Source organism: Ovis aries, chromosome 1 (assembly GCF_016772045.2).
Source record: "Ovis aries strain OAR_USU_Benz2616 breed Rambouillet chromosome 1, ARS-UI_Ramb_v3.0, whole genome shotgun sequence".
NCBI classification, from domain to species: Eukaryota; Metazoa; Chordata; class Mammalia; order Artiodactyla; family Bovidae; genus Ovis; species Ovis aries.
The window spans coordinates 20,294,970-20,314,623 of record NC_056054.1 but is presented as its reverse complement, the minus strand read 5'-3'; the positions used below and the strand labels follow the sequence as shown (position 1 = coordinate 20,314,623).

At 40.6% G+C, this 19,654-nt stretch overlaps 2 protein-coding genes across 10 annotated transcripts in view; one reads left to right on the top strand and one right to left on the bottom strand.

Moving 5' to 3' along the window:
- Positions 1-1,334: 1,334 nt before the first annotated feature.
- On the bottom strand, positions 1,335-5,919 carry TMEM69 (transmembrane protein 69). 2 transcript variants are annotated; one of them, XM_004001926.5, is made up of 3 exons: positions 5,863-5,919; positions 3,508-3,647; positions 1,335-2,332 (listed from the first exon to the last, which is right to left on the bottom strand). In XM_004001926.5, exons 2-3 carry the CDS (start codon positions 3,547-3,549, stop codon positions 1,619-1,621), a joined length of 756 nt encoding a protein of 251 aa, XP_004001975.3. In that variant the 5' UTR covers positions 3,550-3,647; positions 5,863-5,919; the 3' UTR covers positions 1,335-1,618. The 2 variants fall into 2 exon arrangements, with proteins under 2 accessions (XP_004001975.3, XP_014947433.1); XM_015091947.3 differs by having other exon boundaries at positions 3,508-3,644.
- Positions 5,920-7,542: 1,623 nt separating this feature from the next.
- The window catches only part of GPBP1L1 (GC-rich promoter binding protein 1 like 1), a 64,283-nt gene continuing 52,171 nt past the window's right edge, over positions 7,543-19,654 (top strand). For 2 of the 8 annotated variants that reach the window (XM_060406189.1, XM_027969386.3), the window contains exon 1: positions 7,543-7,579. The gene's annotated coding sequence lies outside the window, so the exon portion shown is untranslated. Of the gene's footprint in view, positions 7,623-8,135; positions 8,247-19,654 lie in introns of those variants that run through there. The other 6 variants (XM_060406136.1, XM_027969377.3, XM_060406213.1 and 3 more) reach the window with 3 other exon arrangements.

Below are 19,654 nucleotides of genomic sequence, written 5' to 3'. Positions count from 1 at the left end.
TCTAATTATCTCATCCTCTGCTGCCTCTTCTCCTTTTGCCTTCAATCTTTCCCAGCATCAGGGTCTTTTCCAGTGAGTCAGCTCTTCGCATCAGGGGACCAAAGTATTGGAGTTTCTGCATCAGTTCTTCCAATGAATATTCAAGGTTTATTTCCTTTATGATTGATGGTTTGATCTCCTTACAGTCCAAGGGAGTCTCAAGATCCTTCTCCAGCATCATAATTCAAAAGCATCAGTTCTTTGGCGCTCAGCCTTCTTTATGGTCCAACTCACATCTGAGCTCCCTTGTAGCTCAGCAAGTAAAGAATCTACCTGCAATGCAGGAGACCTGGGTTTGCTTGCAGTCACTGTCCACAGTGATTTTGGAGCCCAAGAAAATAAAATCTTTCACTGCTACTTTTTTCCCTTCTATGTCATGAAGTTATAGGACTGGATGCCATGATCTTAGTTTTTTTTAATGTTGAAAGTTTCAAGGCAGTTTTTTCACTCTCCTCTTTGACCCTCATCTAGAGGCTTTTCAGGTCCTCTTCATTTTCTGTCATTAGAGTGGTATCATCTGCATATCTTAGGTTGATGATATTTCTCTTGACAGTCTTTGATTCCAGCATGTGATTCATCCAGCCTAACATTTTGCATGATATACTCTGCATGTAAGTTAAATAAGCAGGGTGACAGTACACAGCCTTGTCATACTCCTTTCCCAATTTTGAACCAGTCAATTATTCCATGTCCAGTTCTAACTGTTGCATCTTGACTCACAAGTTTCTCAGGAGACAGGTAAGGTGGGTCTGGTACTTTAACAACCCTGTGAACAGTATGAAAAGGCAAAAGATATGACACTGAAAGATGAGTCTCCCAGGTAGGAAAGTGTCCATTATGCTACTGGGGAAGAGCAGAAGGCAGTTGCTAATAGCTCCAGAAAGGAAGCGTCAGGGCCAAAGCGGAAACAACACTCAGTTGTGGATGTCTGTGGTGGTGAAAGTAAAGTCTGATTCTAAAAAGAATATTACATAGGAATCTGGAATGTTAGGTCCATAAATCAAGTTCTGTCTATACTCTGCCAAATATCCGGATAAAACCAGAAAATATGTCCAGCTTTTCTTTCAACACAGCTTTCCCTTGTGACAGTGCTTCCTACTGACTTTTAAAGCCATAGATCCTTTCAGTTCAAATAACTAGGTTATGCCAGGTAAAATGAGCTTGGAAATGCAATTTCCAGGGGCAACTGCAATGAAAACTCCACACTAGAGCCACCTATCATTTTTAGACACTCATGAAGTTTTCCTCTGAGAGTTTGTGTGTGTGTTTTCAATGACTGTAAAGCTCTAGCACAGTGTTTTTCATCATTTTTTATTTACATTTTTCAAAACAAAACATTGAAAATTTTAAGTGGATGACTATAACTCATAAAAAGACTAAATGAGAATTTTACTTAAGGGTTTTCAAGCTGCTTCTCAGTGATTTCTTTAAGATAAAGATTCTACAAATGAAAAATAGTTTGGAAAGAAAATATCACCTTTCCTGGGAAAAAGCTAAACAGGAGAGGTAGAAAAAGATGACTGTAAAACACAAGGCTTCTAACCAACATACTAACATTATCTATAGAGTAGTTTTATGTTTATTTTACTTGCCCAAGTCTCTTGGGTCCTTTCTCTGGATAAAAATCTTTCACTAGTAAAGTGATTACAAATGAAAAAAAGGCCACTAAAGTGACTACTATCCTCAGGGCTTTGAACCAATTGGGATAATGGGGCAAGAGAAAGAGTTCAGTGTGTAACGCTATCCCCAAACCTATTATTACTGTGACTATAGCTTCACTTAGTCTTTCAGAAATAAAGAAAGCAAACCATGAAAACACAACAGGAGTTATACTATTAGCTAAATTGAGGAAGTCTGGTTTGGCTGGACTACCTTCTGGCAGAGCAAAACCCCATCTGATCCCTCCCAAGAAAGAAAGGAAACTGGCTCCATAAGCCATCTGAGTAAAAGCTAATATGGGAATATAAGTCTTTGTCATCACCATGACCACTGGTGGAGCAACGAATGGGATTAGTCCTGCCAGAGTTATGTATAATGCTGGCTTTGGGCTGTCAGGCAGGAAACTGATTGTTCGTGGTGGCCTGGCTGGAAGCACTGCTTGCTCTTGCTTCTTCTTAAAACTGCATAGGGAAGTATGATAATACTGTGTCTTGCTCACACATGCTGGAAAGGATGAGAAAAGCCAAAGTCTCGGAAACAAAGGGGAAAAGTTCTGCTGAAGACATGTCTTGTGAGAAAGTGTTTCTATTCTCCTGCTGGCTCCTGGTCTGACTGTGGAAGTGTACTTCAGCATCTATAGGGAAAATAGAACCAGAAGACAATAAAACAGACTTAAAAAAGAAAATCACCAAATGTTTTAGTCACAATATGAAACAATATAAAAACAAACCATGTGCTGCATGTCAAACGTAAAGGTTGGCGTATAGGGTGATGTTATTGCTGCAAAGACTATTAAATAGCTATACAACATGCAAAAGAAGCTACTACGGAATAGAAACCATGGTACATTTTGGCCTACCACAATATTATCCCATGAAAGAAAGATCTGGAGGAACAGGTAAAGACTAGGTCTTTAGCTTTTGGCATTCTAAACTGCCTCTTCTATTTATAAATTGAAAAAGAAGCTGCACTAATTACTATGGCAGTTCTGTTTTATGTAAAGAAAATTAAGCTTTAGACACTGCAAACTTTTCATAGCTTCATGCCTTTCTACAAGTCTCTGCCTAGAATTTTAGATTACCATTTTTCTCTTTAGGGAACTTACCTTTCAAAATTCAGCTGGAAGCTTTCTCCAATGTGATTTAATTCTGCTGTAAGCAAGCACCCTATGCACACTCCTATCATAACTCTCACAGTGAATTAAAATCACATGTTCACTTGTCTGTCTCAGTAGACCTGAGGGCTTGGACCATATGTTTTTTTTTTTTCCTTTGCCTTAAAAAAAATCCCCAGTGCCGCTCATGGCACATGGCCAAAGCAATAACCTCTTCTGCTGATTCTGTTCTTTAGTGAGTAGATTCCATACTTCAATAGTTACACAGATCAACTGTAACTCAGAAAATACTGGATTAAAGAAAACATAAGAGCTATTTAAAGAATCTTGGTAGTTATTCAAAATTGCTAGGAATGAGTCCATCTTGAGAACTGTTTTTTCTTCTAAAATGTTCTTCCCTGAGGTATCTGCATCGATCATTGCCTCACTCTGACCACCCTGTTTATAAATGCAGAACTTCAAAGTCTACTGTCCCTATTCCCCTTCCCTGCTCTGTAGTTCTCCACAGCACTTACCATTTGACATACCAAATATTTCACTTTGACATAGTAAATATTTCACTTATTTGTATTTTACTCTTACCCAGATCAACTACAGTATGAAGATAAGGATTTTTGTCTTCTTTATTTTACTACTATTGTCCAGTGAAGCAGTGCTTGGAAAGTAGTGCTCAAATATTTGCTGAATAAACCAACCTTTGAAGATGCTTGAGAAAACTTCCGGATGAAGTGAAGCATACTGGGTCCCACTGAAAGTCTTGCTTAGGAAGATGCCACACAGTTCTGATTAATGTATTTTTACAGTTAAGTGGAGGGTCTGAATCAGAAGCATGCTGCTGTGAACAAAATAAGATGTCATTTAATTTTCTTCACTTCATGCATAATTTTTAAAAGTAGGAATTTGGGGGAATTTCTTCCATATAACAGTTTCCTTTGGAAACAGTCATTAATGTTTTAAAAAATCAGTAACATGTAGTAAATAGATCCTTTTCTTTGAACCATTAATTTAGCTTTTGCTGTTGGGTGTAAAGAAGAGTAATGCAGAGACAATATATATCTGCTGCTGCTGCTAAGTCACTTCAGTCGTGTCCGACTCTGTGTGACCCCAGAGACGGCAGCCCACCAGGCTCCTTCGTCCCTGGGATTCTCCAGGCAAGAACACTGGAGTGGGTTGCCATTTCCTTCTCCAATGCATGAAAGTGAAGTCGCTCAGTCGTGTCCTACTCTTAGCGACCCCATGGACTGCAGCCTACCAGGCTCCTCCATCCATGGGATTTTCCAGGCAAGAGTACTGGAGTGGGGTGCCACTGCCTTCCCTGGACAATGTATCTAGATCTTTACAAATGCCTCTATCATTTCCCAGCTGTGTGACCTTGGATAAATTGCTCCCTTGAAGTGCCAGCTTTCTTATCTTTAACACTGAAAGTCATAACTTGTCTGCTTTCTTTTTTCTCCTTAGTTATTTATTTTGGGGCTTAGGAGTTTATAGCTTAAAAGTAATGATAATAGCAATCAATACAACTAGCTGCGAACCAGGCATTATAATTATGTGTTTTATATGCACGAACTTATTTAATACAGGCACCTCATCAATTTGGTGCTGAGTGATATTAATAATCTGTTAAGTTAGAGTGCAGATTTTGGAGTCAAATGACCTAGGCTGGAATTCTGGCTCTACCATGTATTAGTTATGCGATTTTGGACAAATTAATTTAACCTGATTATAGTGCAGTTCACTCACCTAAGGCTTATAATAACTACATAGGGTCGCTATAAAAATTAAATAAGCTAATAGATGTGCACTGTCCCTAACACAAAGCAGGCACTAAAAAAAAACCAACTAGCTATTATTCCCACCTTACAAAATGTAAGCAACCAGTAAGTGGCTGAATGAGAATACTATGAACCCAGATCTGTCATGTTTACATGAGTCCCAGTATTAACCAGAAAAACAGAAGTGTCTAAAATCCAAAACCCACAGTGGCTGCTTAATTTAAAAACTTGGGGACTTCCCCGGTGGTCCAGTGGTTGAGAGTCTGCAGTCTCCCAATGCAGGGGATGTGGTTTGAGCCCTGTGGAGGAACTAAGATCCCACATGCAAAAGCAACTAGGCTCTCCAGCTGCAAGGAGTCACATCTAAGATCTAACACAGATTAAAAAAAAAACTTGGCAGAGCCCCCTTGCCGATCTCTCAAAAGATTCCTTTATTAATAAATTTACTTCTCGCCTACTGGAAAAAAAAAAAAAAAACAAACAAAAAAACAGTGAACTAATTTCTTGATCACAGATATTAGGGCTGGGTCAAGAAATTCTGTATACCAGACTGTCAATGGCTCTCTCTCCATATATGGAAGCAAGTAGGGAGTTAAGTTATCCCGGGTCAATTAGATAATATGGGCTTCCCTGGTGGCTCAGATGGTAAAGATGGCCTTCCATGCAGGAGACCCAGGTTTGATTCCTAGGTCAGGAAGATCCCCTGGGGAAGGGAATGGCAACCCACTCCAGTATTCTTGCCTGGAGAATTCCATGGACAGAGGAAACTGGCAGCCTACAGTGCATGGGATCACAAAGAGTCGGACACAATTGAGTGGCTACACAAACACACAGACACACTTCCTGACTCCCAAACACACATACCTGCAGGACCGACCTACTCACGTTTGTTCAAAATCACCTTTTTAAGGGATTACATGCTCCCCCAACCTTTCGAACTCCCTAGGCACTGTGACAAGTGGTTTCCAACTCAAGGGTATTAAAGCAAAAATGTGATAGCCTAAAGCCCGGGATGGCAAAGGGTGAGGAGATTAAGGACAAAGACCCAAGAGTTAATCCACTCAATTTGGGTGAAAATGCTCAATATTTCCACTGCGCCAAATAAGAGTTACAAACTACAACTCTTAGAGCCGACATCAGTAGAAAAGGGATGAAGTCTGGAAGCAAAGATCCCAGGAAACTTTGTTCAACAGCGCCCGCGGCTTCAATTTACACCAAAGCCTTGGTGCCCCACCACTTTTCCCAACCTGCACCTGTGGCAACAGCCCTGCTACTCACTTGCCAGCGTCGCACACAGAGGTAGAAACCTGAACTGCAAGAAGAGCTCGGAACTCTGGAAAAAAGACTTCCGGCAAGTGAGAATAAATTGTCCCCCCTCACTTCCTGAGAGCAAAAAAAAGAGTCCGGGTGGAAACTTGACCAGCGCTAGCTAGTTCCCACCCTGAAGTGAAGTGAAGTGAAGTGGCTCAGTCGTGTCCGACTCTTTGGGACCCCATGGACTGTAGCCTACTACGTTCCTCTGTCCATGGGATTTTCCAGGCAAGAGTACTGGAGTGGGTTGCCATTTCCTTCTCCAGTCCCACCCTGGTTTTTCTGTAAAATCTTAGTTCTAGTAGAAACTGGCTTTTGAAGTCTGTAGGGTACTTAAAGGGGCTTCTCTAGCGGCTCAGAGGTTAAAGCGTCTGCCTGCAGTGCAGGAGACCTGGGTTTGATCCCTGGGTTGGGAAGATCCCATGGAGAAGGAAATGGCAACTCACTCCAGTACTCTTGCCTGGAGAATCCTATGGATGTAGGAGCCTGGTGGGCTACAGTCCACGGGGTCGCAAAGAGTCGGACACAACTGAGCGAATCCTTAGTAGTAGTAGTAGGGTTCTTAAATGGTCCTTTCCTTTCTAGTCCGGGTTTCCCAGCCAGCAAAATCTGCCCCGCAGAGTCCGGGAAGGTAGAGTGCAATTACGGAGTGATGGTCGTGTAGGAAGGTAGGAGATTTGGAGTCTAGGAAAAGTTGGCCAAATTGCTTGCCATCTCTGGAACTCATTTTTTCTTTAAAAAAATATTTATTTGGCTGCACCGGGTCTTAGTTGCAGCATGTGGGATCTAGTTTCCCCACCAGGGATCAAACTGGAACCCCTACACTGAGAGTGCAGAGTCTTAGCCAGGGAAGTCCTTGGAACTCATTTTTGACTTTGCATTAAAAAGGGGTTTCTAGGATAATCTGGGCATATCTCACAGCTCATTAAGGTACTGAACTAATACTACTTAAGGGGAAAAAAGTTCCACTTCATTCTCTTTGCTGGTACCCGGAAATTTTGTTAAGAAATAAAGAAAATAAGGGGCAAGACTTTTATTTTCATGATAAGTGTGATAAGTCTTTAGGGTAACCTGTGTAAGTTTGATTATTCCTCCTGTCACTCTGTGCTTTAACTTTTATTTGTGGGCTTTGTGACCTTGAGCAAGTCCCTTTCCTTCTCTGGGCCTCCATTTCACAGTCTATCAAAGGAAACACTATTAGGCAATTTGCGCGTTTATCTGAAAACAAAAGGAGAGCTGCAGGGGCCCACGCTACCCAGTTCCTCCATTCCTCCCGATTCTATGAAGTCTAGCTTCTTGGTTGCCGGCTGTCACATGGTTTAGCCTCTCGTACAGAACAGATTCACAGGGAATACTTCCTAATAGTAACACTTTCCAGTCGCCATAGGCTTTCACTTTTATTTCCTTCTCGGCCATGGCAGCGCCGCCCCTTCCCGTTATGCGATACCCAATGAGACTTAGAGCCGAAGAAACAGCTTCTCCGTCCTGGCACTGGAGCAGGCTCTGGCCAGAAAACCGCCCAGTACTGGGACAGGGGCGTGACGCCAGCGGTCGGGCGGAACTACCACTCCCAGCGGGTAGTGCGTCGGGACCAGCCACTCAGGCCGCCAAAGCCCAGCCGTGTGGCCTGCTGGGGGCTGGAGTCTTAACGGCGCGCGCACGTGAAAGAAGGAAGGAGCCGAAGGTGGGAAAGGGTCGGAAAACACACGCGCCTACAAACCCGGTTTGTTAGTACTTGTAGATGTAGTTTGGAGAAGTGTGCTTGCTGAGAGATGGGGTGTGGGAAGGTGCAGAATGAAGGGGCGGGGAAAAACGGGTGCACGTATACACCCCCACCCACTCATTCACCGGCGCCCAGGCCCTAGTGCCTGGAGAGGAGATGTGAAGGGGAGTACCAAATCCAGCTGGTCTCTGCCTCTGAGGCGGCGCTAAGAAAGACAGCGTTCAACTCTGTAGAGGGGCAGGGGCGCCGCCAAGAGACGCAGCGGAGGGAGCTGGGGGCGGGGCAGGGAATAACCGCCGTCCCCTCGGCTAAACGTTGGCTGCTTGGGGCGCCGGCGGGGGGGGGGGGGGGTCACCCGAACAGGGCTCGTGCGCATGCGCGTGCGCGCTTGTGGGCGGTGCGAACGGGTGGGCGTGTGTGAGGCGGGGTGAGATTGCGGGAGGGCCGGGCTGGTCGTCGCTCCTCCCCCTCCACCCGGTCTGCCCCTCCTGGGCCGTGTGGGCCGGGCAGCCATTTTGGGAAGACCTTTGTTATGGTTGTGGGCTCTCCACCTCTGCCGGATCAGGAAGCTGGGGACGCGCCCTCAGACGCCCCGACTGGTCCCTAACTGTAGCCCCTCCACTGCCCGGTGAGTGAGAGTTCCCGACAACGGTGGGGTAGGGGATCGTGAGTGATCTGGCGCAGGGCTCCACCCGGTGCCTGACTGATCGGCTGTTGAAACAAGTTGAAGGAGGCTCTCACACAGGTGGTTGGGTGTAGGTCGGTCCGGGGACCGGGAGCAGAGCCCACGGGCCGTGTGGTTCGAACGGGGCACCTTCCCCCACGCGTGGAGCGTTGCACACGAGCGTCGTCGAGACTCTGCCAGAGCGCTCCTACTTCAACTTTGCTCTTCTGGTCGGAACGCTCACCTGCGGCTCTCTGGCTCCGCTCCAGGCGTTCCGGCTTGTTGGTGACTGAGTAGCTTGGTTTACGGTTACTTTTTCTTTCTCCTTCTTAAATTAGAGCCAAGGGCTTTTGTTTTCCAGTGATGGAAAAATCTAAGGGGAAAAAAACCTGTGAGTCAAATGTGGGGTATCTGAGGGGGGAAGAAGAGCTTTAACCCCGCACCCCTGCCCCCAATGTTCCGGTTCCCCTTGGTAGCGAGGTGTTTTCGTTGATTTAGATGGTCTGTCCAGCCCCTACCGACTCCTCCCTACCTGGAGAAAAAAGCTGGTCGATCTTTGTTTTAGTGAGGACTTTTTCTGTTTTACATCTACCTCGCCCTACTCCCCGTAAAACTCAAAAGAAAGGCTGAATCTAAAATGGCTGTAGCTTGGGGAAGTGCCCCGAGCTTAGTAACTTAAATACGTTAACAAGTCTTGACTTCTTAGTTATTTTTCCTTGGTTATTTTTCAACAACTGGGTCTTTTGATCTTACTGTTGTCTTATCTTGAAGAGTCTTTGCTACGTGAAAACAAAGGTGAAGCAAAAGTAGTTTGCTTACTCCAAAAGTTTACATAAGAGTGGGTGCGGTTTTTTTGGTAGTTGCTTATAGTTTTGAAATTGTGCTGTGGTGTTAATTTTATCAGCCAACTTTGTGCTGTTAAGTTGGTTTGTCATATTTGTTAAAATACTTGCTCTTAATGTTTATTGCTTATCTGGGAAAAATAAAGTTTATGGTGGCTCATGTTTTAGTTTAGTAACAGAAGTCACATTCTGTGTAATTCCTTCCAAAAAGTATAGTGATTGGTCTTCAATAGACTTAGATTTGCAGTTTGGTCGATTGCTGGCCTTTTCTAAGGTCTTTTATATTGGGACACGTATCAGAAGAATGTAAGACAAATGAAAACAGACTTTTAAGTGGAGTGCCTGATTGTTGTGCCCTTTCAAACAAAAGGCTGTTTTTTTGTTTGCTGCTTAAAAAACAACATTAGATCCAGAGGTTTAACTGAAAACAAAAGAGCATAGAATGGAAATCAAAAGCAGTTAACTTCAGTATTTGGGAAGATGCTCCAGTTTCAAGTTGAAATCTGTCTAAAAGATAAAATAATAAAGTGCTAATTGTGAATGAGAAGTTTGGAATTAATAGGAAAATAAACTATTTTACTTCATCTTCCTTCCCTTAGGGAGTCAATTTCAATTTACCTTTCCACATTGATTCAATACGAAAGTTTACTTTTGTCAACTCCCCTAGGATTTGTTGTTGTTGTTCATAAATTATTTTGGTGGTTTTACAGAAAAGACGTTTAAAGTGCTTTGTAGAAATTACAAGTCAGTTGCTTTGTGTTTTGCTTTTGTTGACTACTGAACCCATAAACTTGGGTGAGACCTCTTTTTTTTAAAGGTTCTCAAAACAGTTTGTACATACTGATACAAATATTCTTTCAATTGATTCTGAATAGTGTCTTAGCAAAGCTCTTGAAATTTGGTGGTGTGGGGTTGTTAGGAAGCCATTTTTATTTTGAATGAATTCAGCTTGGTTTTCTTGTCAGTGGCTGTTTAGTAGTTTGGTTGAGGACAGCACATGCAGCCATTTTAATACGTTTGGAATGACAAGAAATCTGGGACATATTTCTGCTTGTAACTAAAATTTAAATACTTAGATAAAACAACAATTTTGAATCATACTCCCAACAAATTGCGTATCTTTGTTTTATGATTAAAACTTAAAGTATATGCACTTAGTAACAGGAGTAACCAATGTGCCAGAGGCTTACAGTTGCTTGAATTGCTTTATATTTTTATTAGTTTATTCCTGTGAGGTAGATATTGTTTTATTCCCATTATTTTTGTTGAGGAAAATAAGTTCAGATATTCATCCAACTGGTACATACTTAAACCTAAGCAATTTTTTAAATATCCCAACTGAAAAAGTAGTTTGTTGAAAAGGCAAATTTTGGTATGTATTTATGGTTTTTCAAATAATTGTAATGGGGAAGGAATCTAGGTGATACTAAGATGAAAACTTGAATGAAGTTTTGGCTTTCCCCATTCATAGAAAGGGACTGCCCTGGTGGCTCAGGTGGTAAAGCGTCTGCCTACAATGTGGGAGACCTGGGTTCGATCGCTAGATTGGGAAGATCCCCTGGAGAAGGAAATAGCAGCCCACTCCAGTACTCCTGCTTGGAAAATCCCATGGACGGAGGGGCCTGGTAAGCTGCAGTCCATGGGGTCGCAAAGAGTCAGACATTGAGCGACTTCACTTTCTTTCTTTTCTTTCATACATAGAAAACATACTACTTTGTAACTGACTATAGTTGCCATTGTCTACAGTTTGATATGTGGTTGTGCTGAGTGGTAGCTGCCCAAGTCACTTCAAAATCAGACTGATTTTTTATTTCCCACTGGATTTCTGCTCAAAACAAAACTGGCTACAATCAACCTTGAAAAATAATTCGGTGGGATGAGTTGAAGTTCTTTTGTCCAAAGGTATATCTTAATTAATGAGGTAAAATATTGCTCATGTTATGAATTTTACAGGTGATTTCAAATAGACTCAGCAAATGTTTAAAGGCATCTAATAGTTATTTTTATTTCCTGAAGCAAATAATCAGCCTTTTGGCCAGACTTCCCTGGCAATCCAGTGATTAGGACTCTTCGCTTTCATTACAAGGAAACCTGGGTTTGATATGTGGCTAGAGACATAAGATCCTGCATGCAGCATGGCATGACAAAAAATAATAGTAATAATAAAAATTATTTATTATTTAAAAAATTCGACCTTTAACTGATCTGTTGGACACGTTATTTTTCAAACAAAATGGTTCAATCGTTCTTTTAGGAAACACTTTAAGAAATGTTGGAGGCTATACTGTGGTGCCAGTTTCAGCCTGCTAAGGTCTAGGAATGCCTAGATGACTATAAAACATTCCTACCACCCAGGAACTTAGTAGTTTAACAGATAAGCACGAAAGTATCCACAGGATAACAACACAGAAAGCCGTCTTTCTTAAAGGAGTTAATTTTTAACATAGTCATTAAGCTTACCTTCCTTTTTTATAATAAGACTACTTTGCCATATATTAATCAGATGTCAGACAAGAGGATTATCAGTATGAACAAAGTTTTAGTGCACTTTTCTGAGTAGCAGGTCTGTATGTGTGGAATAAGTTGGTTGTGTTTTTGTTTTTTTGTCTTTTAAGAATTAAGTTTGATTATACTTTATACTGCAAAGTCTGGTTTCTGCTGATTATAAGTTTGAAAGTGTTAGTCCCTCAGTCATGTCCGAATCTTTGTGACCCCATGGACTGTAGCCCACCAGGCTCCTCTGTCCATGGAATTCTCCAGGGAAGAACACTGAAGTAGGTTGTCATTCCCTTCTCCAGGGGATCTTCCCAACCTAGGGATTGAACCTGGGTCTCCTGCATTTCAGGCAGATACTTTAGTGTCTGAGCCACCAAAGATTATATATTTAAATTTCATTATATAAAAAAGTTCTCTTCTGAATTACTGCTGTCCTTGAAGTTTACAAGTATGTTGAAAAGTTGGTTTGGGGGTTCTTTAGTTAGTTAATTAAAAGGTAGAACTATTCCAGTGTTCCAGCTATGTGCTTATGAATTATTAGCTCTGCTTTCTAATTAGTCTTACCAGGTATGGTAGAAGGATAGTGAGAACCATTTATTGAAGGTTTCATAAGCTAGAGGGTGTAACAGAGTCCATTATATATATATATATATATATATTCTTGTTGCTCCTCAAAACGCTTGTTTAAATAGGTGATATTAATGCTTCTATATGTGAGTGTACAGAGGATCCAAGAAGTTCAGTGGTTTGCATAACATAGTGAGTGGTGGGGACTCAGACAGCTGTCTGATTCCGAAGCTGGATTTTCACCACATATGTAGGGAGATGGCGTGGTGGTATGGTGGTCATAGTGCCCTTGGTTTGAATCTCTGCATTACCACTTAAAGCTTTGAGACTTTGATAAAGTTTTAGGTATGATTTCTGCCTGCTGCTTTGTTAAATGGGGGTAATAGTACCTTCTCATAGAGTTTTTGTAGTAAATAAATGAAATAACATTTGTATAGTTCTTAATACAATGCCTGACTGTTGTAAGCACTTCATAATTGTCAAGTAAATTTTTCCAAATTGTCTTTACCTTTTACTTATTGAATTAAATTGTGTGGAATCTGAACAGATGGTTGCACATGGGCTTTTTGGTATTTTTTTCCTTTTCTAGTTATTACTTTTCTGTTGACTTCTCTTTATTTGAATTAGTATCCAGGTCCCACACTGTAATTGACACTGATATTCTCTCTCTTTTTTTTTTTTTTTTGACTGATATTCTTTTAAGCCTCTTAGTTTGTATGTTTCTTTAGGGTTTTTTCCCTTGTACTTTGTTGAAGAAAACAGGTTATTTCTCCTGCAGTTTCCCACATTCTAGATTTTCCTGTAAATTGGTAGCCTTTTTTTTCTTCTGGTTTGTTCACTGTTTCTCATATCATTTTCTCACAATTTCTCTGTTGAGCAGCATAGAGTAATTGTATGAGATATTAACCCTCCTCCAACATGGTTGTAAAATGGAGTGTTTGTTTTGGTCCTGTGCCCAATTCAGTGTTAACTTTTCCAGCTAGTTTGTTTCTTGTCCTTTTTTTTTCCTACCTAGTGTATATTTGTTGTATTATAAAATTGAGCTAAAAAAAAAAAATTGAGCTAAATATGCTGGGTTTGTAGTGGTTTTGTCTTCTTTTTTGGTTACTAGTGAGTAGTTTCCTCAGCCTGTTTGGTCCGAAAATTTCTCTTCTCAAAACAGAATTTTTTTCCTATTGTTTACTCCCTGCCCTGTGTGTACATGTGTGAGCCAAGCCGCTTCAGTTGTGTCCAACTCTGTAACCCAATGGACTGTAGGCAGCCTACCAGGCTCCTCTGTCCATGGAATTCTCTGGGCAAGAATACTGGAGTGGGTTGCCGTGCCCTCCTCCAGGGGATCTTCCTCACCCAGGTATCAAACCCATGTCTCTTATGTCTCCTGCATTAGCAGTCAGGTTCTTTACCACTAGTGCCACCTGGGAAGCCTGTTTATCCCTCCTCAGTTCAGTTCAGTTGCTCAGTTGTGTCCAACTCTGCAACCCCATGAATTGCAGCACGCCAGGCCTCCCTGTCCATCACCAACTCCCGGAGTTCACCCAAACTCATGTGCATCGAGTCGGTGATGGCATCCAGCCATCTCATCCTCTGTCGTCCCCTTCTCCTCCTGCCCCCAATCCCTCCCAGCATCAGGGTCTTTTCCATTGAGTCAACTCTTCGCATGAGGTATTGTGGCCAAAGTATTAGAGTTTCAGCCTCAGCATCAGTCCTTCCAATGAACACCCAGGACTGATCTCCTTTGGATCTCCTTGCAGTCCAAGGGACTCTCAAGAGTCTTCTCCAACACCACAGTTCAAAAGGATCAATTCTTGGTGCTCAGCTTTCTTCACAGTCCAAATCTCACATCCATACATGACCACTGGAAAAACCATAGCCTTGACTAGACGACCCTTTGTTGGCAAAGTAATATCTCTGCTTTTTTTTAATCCCTCCTAGTCCTTAACTATTAAGCATTACACCTATGGAGTACTCACTGTAAACAAGACTCTTATTTCCCTGAGAAAAGCATCCAGGCAATGTTCTTAACACTTTACATATATTCACTCACTTAATCATTAACTTTGCAACAATCTCCAGTTACAGATAAGGATTTGAAGCAAAAAGAGGTGAAGTGACAACCAGATCCAGCCAGAGTCTGCTCTTCTAACTTAAAAGTAATGTTTGGATTTTGAGCAAAAAATTTATTCTTGAGAAGAGATTTTTAAATATGCTTGTACATAAAACTCAACCACTTAGTTACCTGACTCTTATAGCTTGAATTTAATGTGTCAGATTGCATCAGGTGATAAATATACTTTTGTAACATAGTATGTTTCATAATATGTTTGATTATTTGGAACTGTTGTGATTTAAGTAAATTACATTTCTATCAGTGGGATAGTATATAGGTATGTTTGCAGGAGGTGCTTGTGACCTTTTAGTAACAAAATGTTGGAAAGGAGATAACTACCTGAGAAAGGTTGCGAATTATAGTCTAAAAATTTTATACTTTGTGAAATTACTTTCAGGAAATGTTTTTTTGAGAATGAATCAGAAGGCACAATGATTAAAATTTGTTACGACTGGGAAGATGTATGTGTTGGACATTCTAGTAATTGGACTTTAAAGTTTTTGTTTCTTTTGTCTGTTTACCATTTAACCCTGTTCCAATATTGCCTTTTTGTAAAACTTGATGGAAGTGGAAGCTGGAAAAGGACATGTAGCTTGTTTGCATACACACATAGACTTTCTTTCCAAGGCCCCTGGTAGCTGTGACCCAGCTGTGCCAATCAAATACACTTGACTGGGTATTTGAATCTGGAGTGAGAGAGATACAAAGGAGCAAGGACAATTTAGAATTAATTCTGTTGACTTGTGGCAGTGGCATACTAGCTAGCGGGCAGTTTTCTGAGAGACTTCTTCCTGTGATGTGACTTTGGTTGGTGGTTTTGACTGCTTAACTTGACTTGATTTTTTACAAGTTTGCCAAATCTTTTTTTTTTTTTTTTTTGAACTCTCAGTATCCTGTTGATAAATTTCCTATTCTGCTAATATACCGCAACCAGATTTCTTTTTTTCAACCAAGGATCCTAATTTGTAAAATTGACTAATATAATTTGCTCTTTCTAAAAGATATAGTTACTGCCTCTACTTAGAGTGGTCTCCTTCCTAACTCAATAAGTTAGAAAGTCCATGAATGTCTTTTTTAAAGACAAACCTAGACAAGAATTTTCCCTTTTATCCACTCCCAATTCTTAAGAGCAGTCGTTCTCAACGTCTTTAAATATATATGGGATAAGGCCTGGACACTGTTAGTTTATTAAAGTCCCCCATGTGATTCTGTCTTTAATTCATTTTTTAAAAAAACAGTGAATGTGCTGTGTAGAATATTAGAGTATACAGATATGTGAAAATAAAACTTGACATTCCTGTCATTCAGAAATCACTACTGTTATCTTTTGGTGCATTTCCTCCCAAGATCTTTCTCTAAGCACATATACGTAAGTTTTTACTTTTATTTTACTAAAATGAGATCAGTTTACAGCTTGGCTTTTTTTTTTTTAACTGGGTGATACCCACACTCCATATTCCTTTCCTTTGGTATGCAGGTGCTATTATTCAAATTTCCCCAGCTGATCAAAAAAATAATGTTTGCTACTGCTGGCTATCCAAACTAATATCTGAACCAGGACCTTGTCCATTGTAACCCTTTGTTTAGGGAATTTCTTGGCAAGTTAGGGCTCAACACTTTGGTTCCATGGCCTGGGCCCATTCCCTGGTTGGGGAACTAAAATCCCACAAGCTGTGCAGTGTGGCCAAAAATAAATAAAGTAAAAATAAAAGTAACTTAAAATGCACTTTGTTTAATTTGTCTTCAATCTAGCTTTGTAGTTTGGTTGCTTAGTTGTGTCTGACTCTTTTATGACCCCATGGACTATAACCCACCAGGCTTCTCTGTCCATGGGATTTCCCAGGCAAGAGTACTGGAATGGGTTGCGATTTTCTTTGCCAGGGGATCTTCCTGACCCAGGGATTGAATCTGTGTCTCCTGCATTGGCAGTCAGATTCTTTACCACTCACCACCTGGGAAGCCTTTAACCTAGCTTAGTCCTTATTTTTCAGTGATGTTAACTTTGAAACTGGACTGGTTGTCCTGAGAATGCGTTTATACAGTTGCATTCTTAAGGTATCACTTAGTTTGTTCCTTTTGTTCCTGTATTTATCTCTAAAGTTTACAGGTAAAAGCTTGATGGATTTATATCTAAACGTTTTGGCGAGAATACATCATAGCTCTGTCTCATTTTGCATCATGTCATAATGCACATAATACCTGGTTGACCTACTTTTAGTAGTGTTAAGGTTGATTCTGGGATTAAGGTGATAATGGTTGCGTCCATATATTAAACAGTAAGTCTTGCCACTTGCAACAGGAAACTAATTTGAGTGTTGCTACTTTGTATAAGTTCCTTGTTTGTTATTAATTGTTGACCTAATTTTTTAAAGACAGCTTTATTGAGATAGAATGTACATAACAAACTACCCACTTAATATGTACAATTTAATGGGGTTTTTTGTTTGTTTGTTTGTTTTACTATATTCACAGTTGTATAACCATCGCTACTGTCTAATTTTAGAACATTTTCATCACCCCAGAAAGAAGTCTCATGACCATTAGCATTCACCTCTTCAACTCTAGGCAGCCACTAATCTTTCTGTCTCTGGAATTGCCTATTTTGGACATTACATATAAATAAAATTATACAGTATGTGGTCTTTTGTGTCTGGCTTCTTTCACTAAGCATAATGTTTTTAATTTTCATACATGTTGTAGTATGTTTTCAGTATTTTTCTCTTTTTTGCCATATAGTCTATTGTATGAATATTCCACATTTTGTTTTTTTATTCATCAGTTAATGAGCATTTGCATTTTTACCTCTTTGCAGTTGTTAGTAATGCTGTTATGAACGTTCATGTCAAGTTTTTGTGTGGATGTATGTTTACGTCTTTCTTGGATCTTTATAGAAGTGGAATTGCTGGGTCATATGGTAACTGACTTTTTAAGAAACTGTTTTCTGAAGTGACCCCTTGGTCTCTTGGGTATCTTGAGAGAAATGTCTGTGCATATCCTCTGCTCACTTTTCAATTGGGTTGTCTTTTTACTGTTGTGTTGTAGGATTCTTTTTTAATTGAAGCTTGACATTTTATTTCAGGTGTATATGATAATTTTATAATTATAGCAGATATTGCAAAATAAGGAACACAGTAAATCTGGTTAACATTTGTCACCATATAGTTATAGAATTTCTTTCTTGTAATGAGAACTTTCAACTTTTAAATATGCACTGAGTATAATCAACAGAGAGGCCTGCCGTGCTGCAGTCCATGGGGTCACAGAGTTGGCCACAGCTGGGCGACTGAACGACATAATTAACTGTGGGGCTTCCCTGGTGGCTCAGCAGTAAAGAATCCACCTGCCAGTGCAGGAGATAAAGATTTGATCCCTGGGTAGGGAAGATCCCCTGGAGAAGGAAATGGCAAACCACTCCAGTATCCTTGCCTGGGAAGTCCTATGAACAGAGGAGCCTGGCAGGCTATAGTCCATGGGATCGCAAAAGAGTCAGACATGATTTGGCGGCTAAACAACAACATAATTAACTATAGATAGCCACCATGCTATACCTTTTATCCCCATAGCTTATTTATTTTGTAACTGAAAGTTTGTACCTTTTGACCCCTTTAACCATTTGGCACACCCCACCCCACTTCTGGCAATTACCAGTCTGTTCTCTGTATATGAGCTTGGTGCTGCTTTTTTAAATTCTGCTTATGAGTGAGATCATAAAGTATTTGTCTCTCTGTGTCTTATTTCACTTAGCCTTGTACCCTCGAAGTTCATCCATATTGTTGAAAATGGCAAGAATTCATTCTTTCTTATGGCTGAATAATATTTCAGGGTGTGTGTACATGCATGGGGGTGCATAGCTTTTCAAGTGAGTGTTTTCCTTTCCTTTGGAAAACACTCAGAAGTGGAATTGCTGGATCATTTGATAATTCTGTTTTTAAATTTTTGAAGAACCTCAATACTGTTTTCTATAGTAATTGCACTAATTTATGTTCCAATGAACAGTGCATAAGGGTTCCCTTTTCTCTACGTCCTCGCCAGTATCTTGTCCTTTTTATAATATCAATAACTATTCTCATAGGTATAAGGTAATATTTTATTGTGATTTGAATACAAGTCCCTTACATGATATATGATTTGCAGATGTTTTCTCTCTGTGTTGTCCTTTCACTTTGACTGTGTCCTTTAAAGCACAAATGTTTTTAATTTTGATAAGAAAGTTCAATTTCTCTTTCCCTAACTTAAAATCACTCCTCTGTTTACTTTTAGCTCTTATACTAAGGCTTTTGACCCAGTTATAGTTAATTTTTGTGTTGTTGTAGTGAACATCCAGTGATCATTGCACCATTTGTTGAAAAGAAAGACCATTTTTCCCCTGTTGATATATCTTGGCTTCTTTGTTAAAAATCATTTGGCCATACTTGCTAGGTTTACTTCTGGTTTCGTGGTTCTGTTCCATTGACCTCTATGTTTATCCTTATGCCAGTATGCAGAATTGAAGCCCTTATATATGTTCCTTTTTGATTATATATCTTTGTGTCTTTCATCCTGAATTTGGTGTTTGTCATTCTCTTGCATTTTTAAGTAATTTTGCTTTCTTTGACTATATCCCATAACTAAGGCTTCCTTAGTAGCTTAGCTGGTAAAGAATTTGCCTGCAATGCAAGAGACCCCGGTTTGATTCCTGGGAAGTTCCCCTGGAGAAGGGATAGGCTACCCACTCCAGCATTCTTGGACTTCCCTAATGGCTCAGATGCTAAAGAATCCACCTGCAAAGTGGGAGACCTGAGTTCAGTCCCTGGATTGGGAAGATCCCCTTGAGGAGCGCATGGCAACCCACTCCCGTATTCTGGCCTGGAAAATCCCCATGGACAAAGGAGTCTGGTGGGCTACAGTCAGTGGGGTCACGAAGAGTCAGACTTGACTGAGTGACTAAGCACTTCCCAAAACTATCTGATACTGTTACTCCTTTTTTATTTTTATTTTTTGTACTCATTTTTTTAAACTTTATATGGTATCATAGTTTAATTTTAACAGCTTTTTTATTCTACTTTGTGAGAGTCATCCATTTTGTTTATGCACATCTCTAATGTGATCGTTTCCTGCTGTACAGCATTGTACAAATCCACAGTTTAATCAGTCTTGTGATGTTGTTTAGTTGCTAAGTCGTGTCCAGACTCCATGGACTGTAGCCCGCCAGGCTCCTCTGTACCTGGGATTTCCCAGGCAAGACTGCTGGAGTGGGTTGCCATTTCCTTCTCCAGGGGATCTTCCTGATACAGGGATCAAACCTATATCTCCTATTGGCAGGCAGACTCTTTACCATTGAGGCACCAGAGAAAGTCTAAATCATTAGTCTAGTGGTGAAC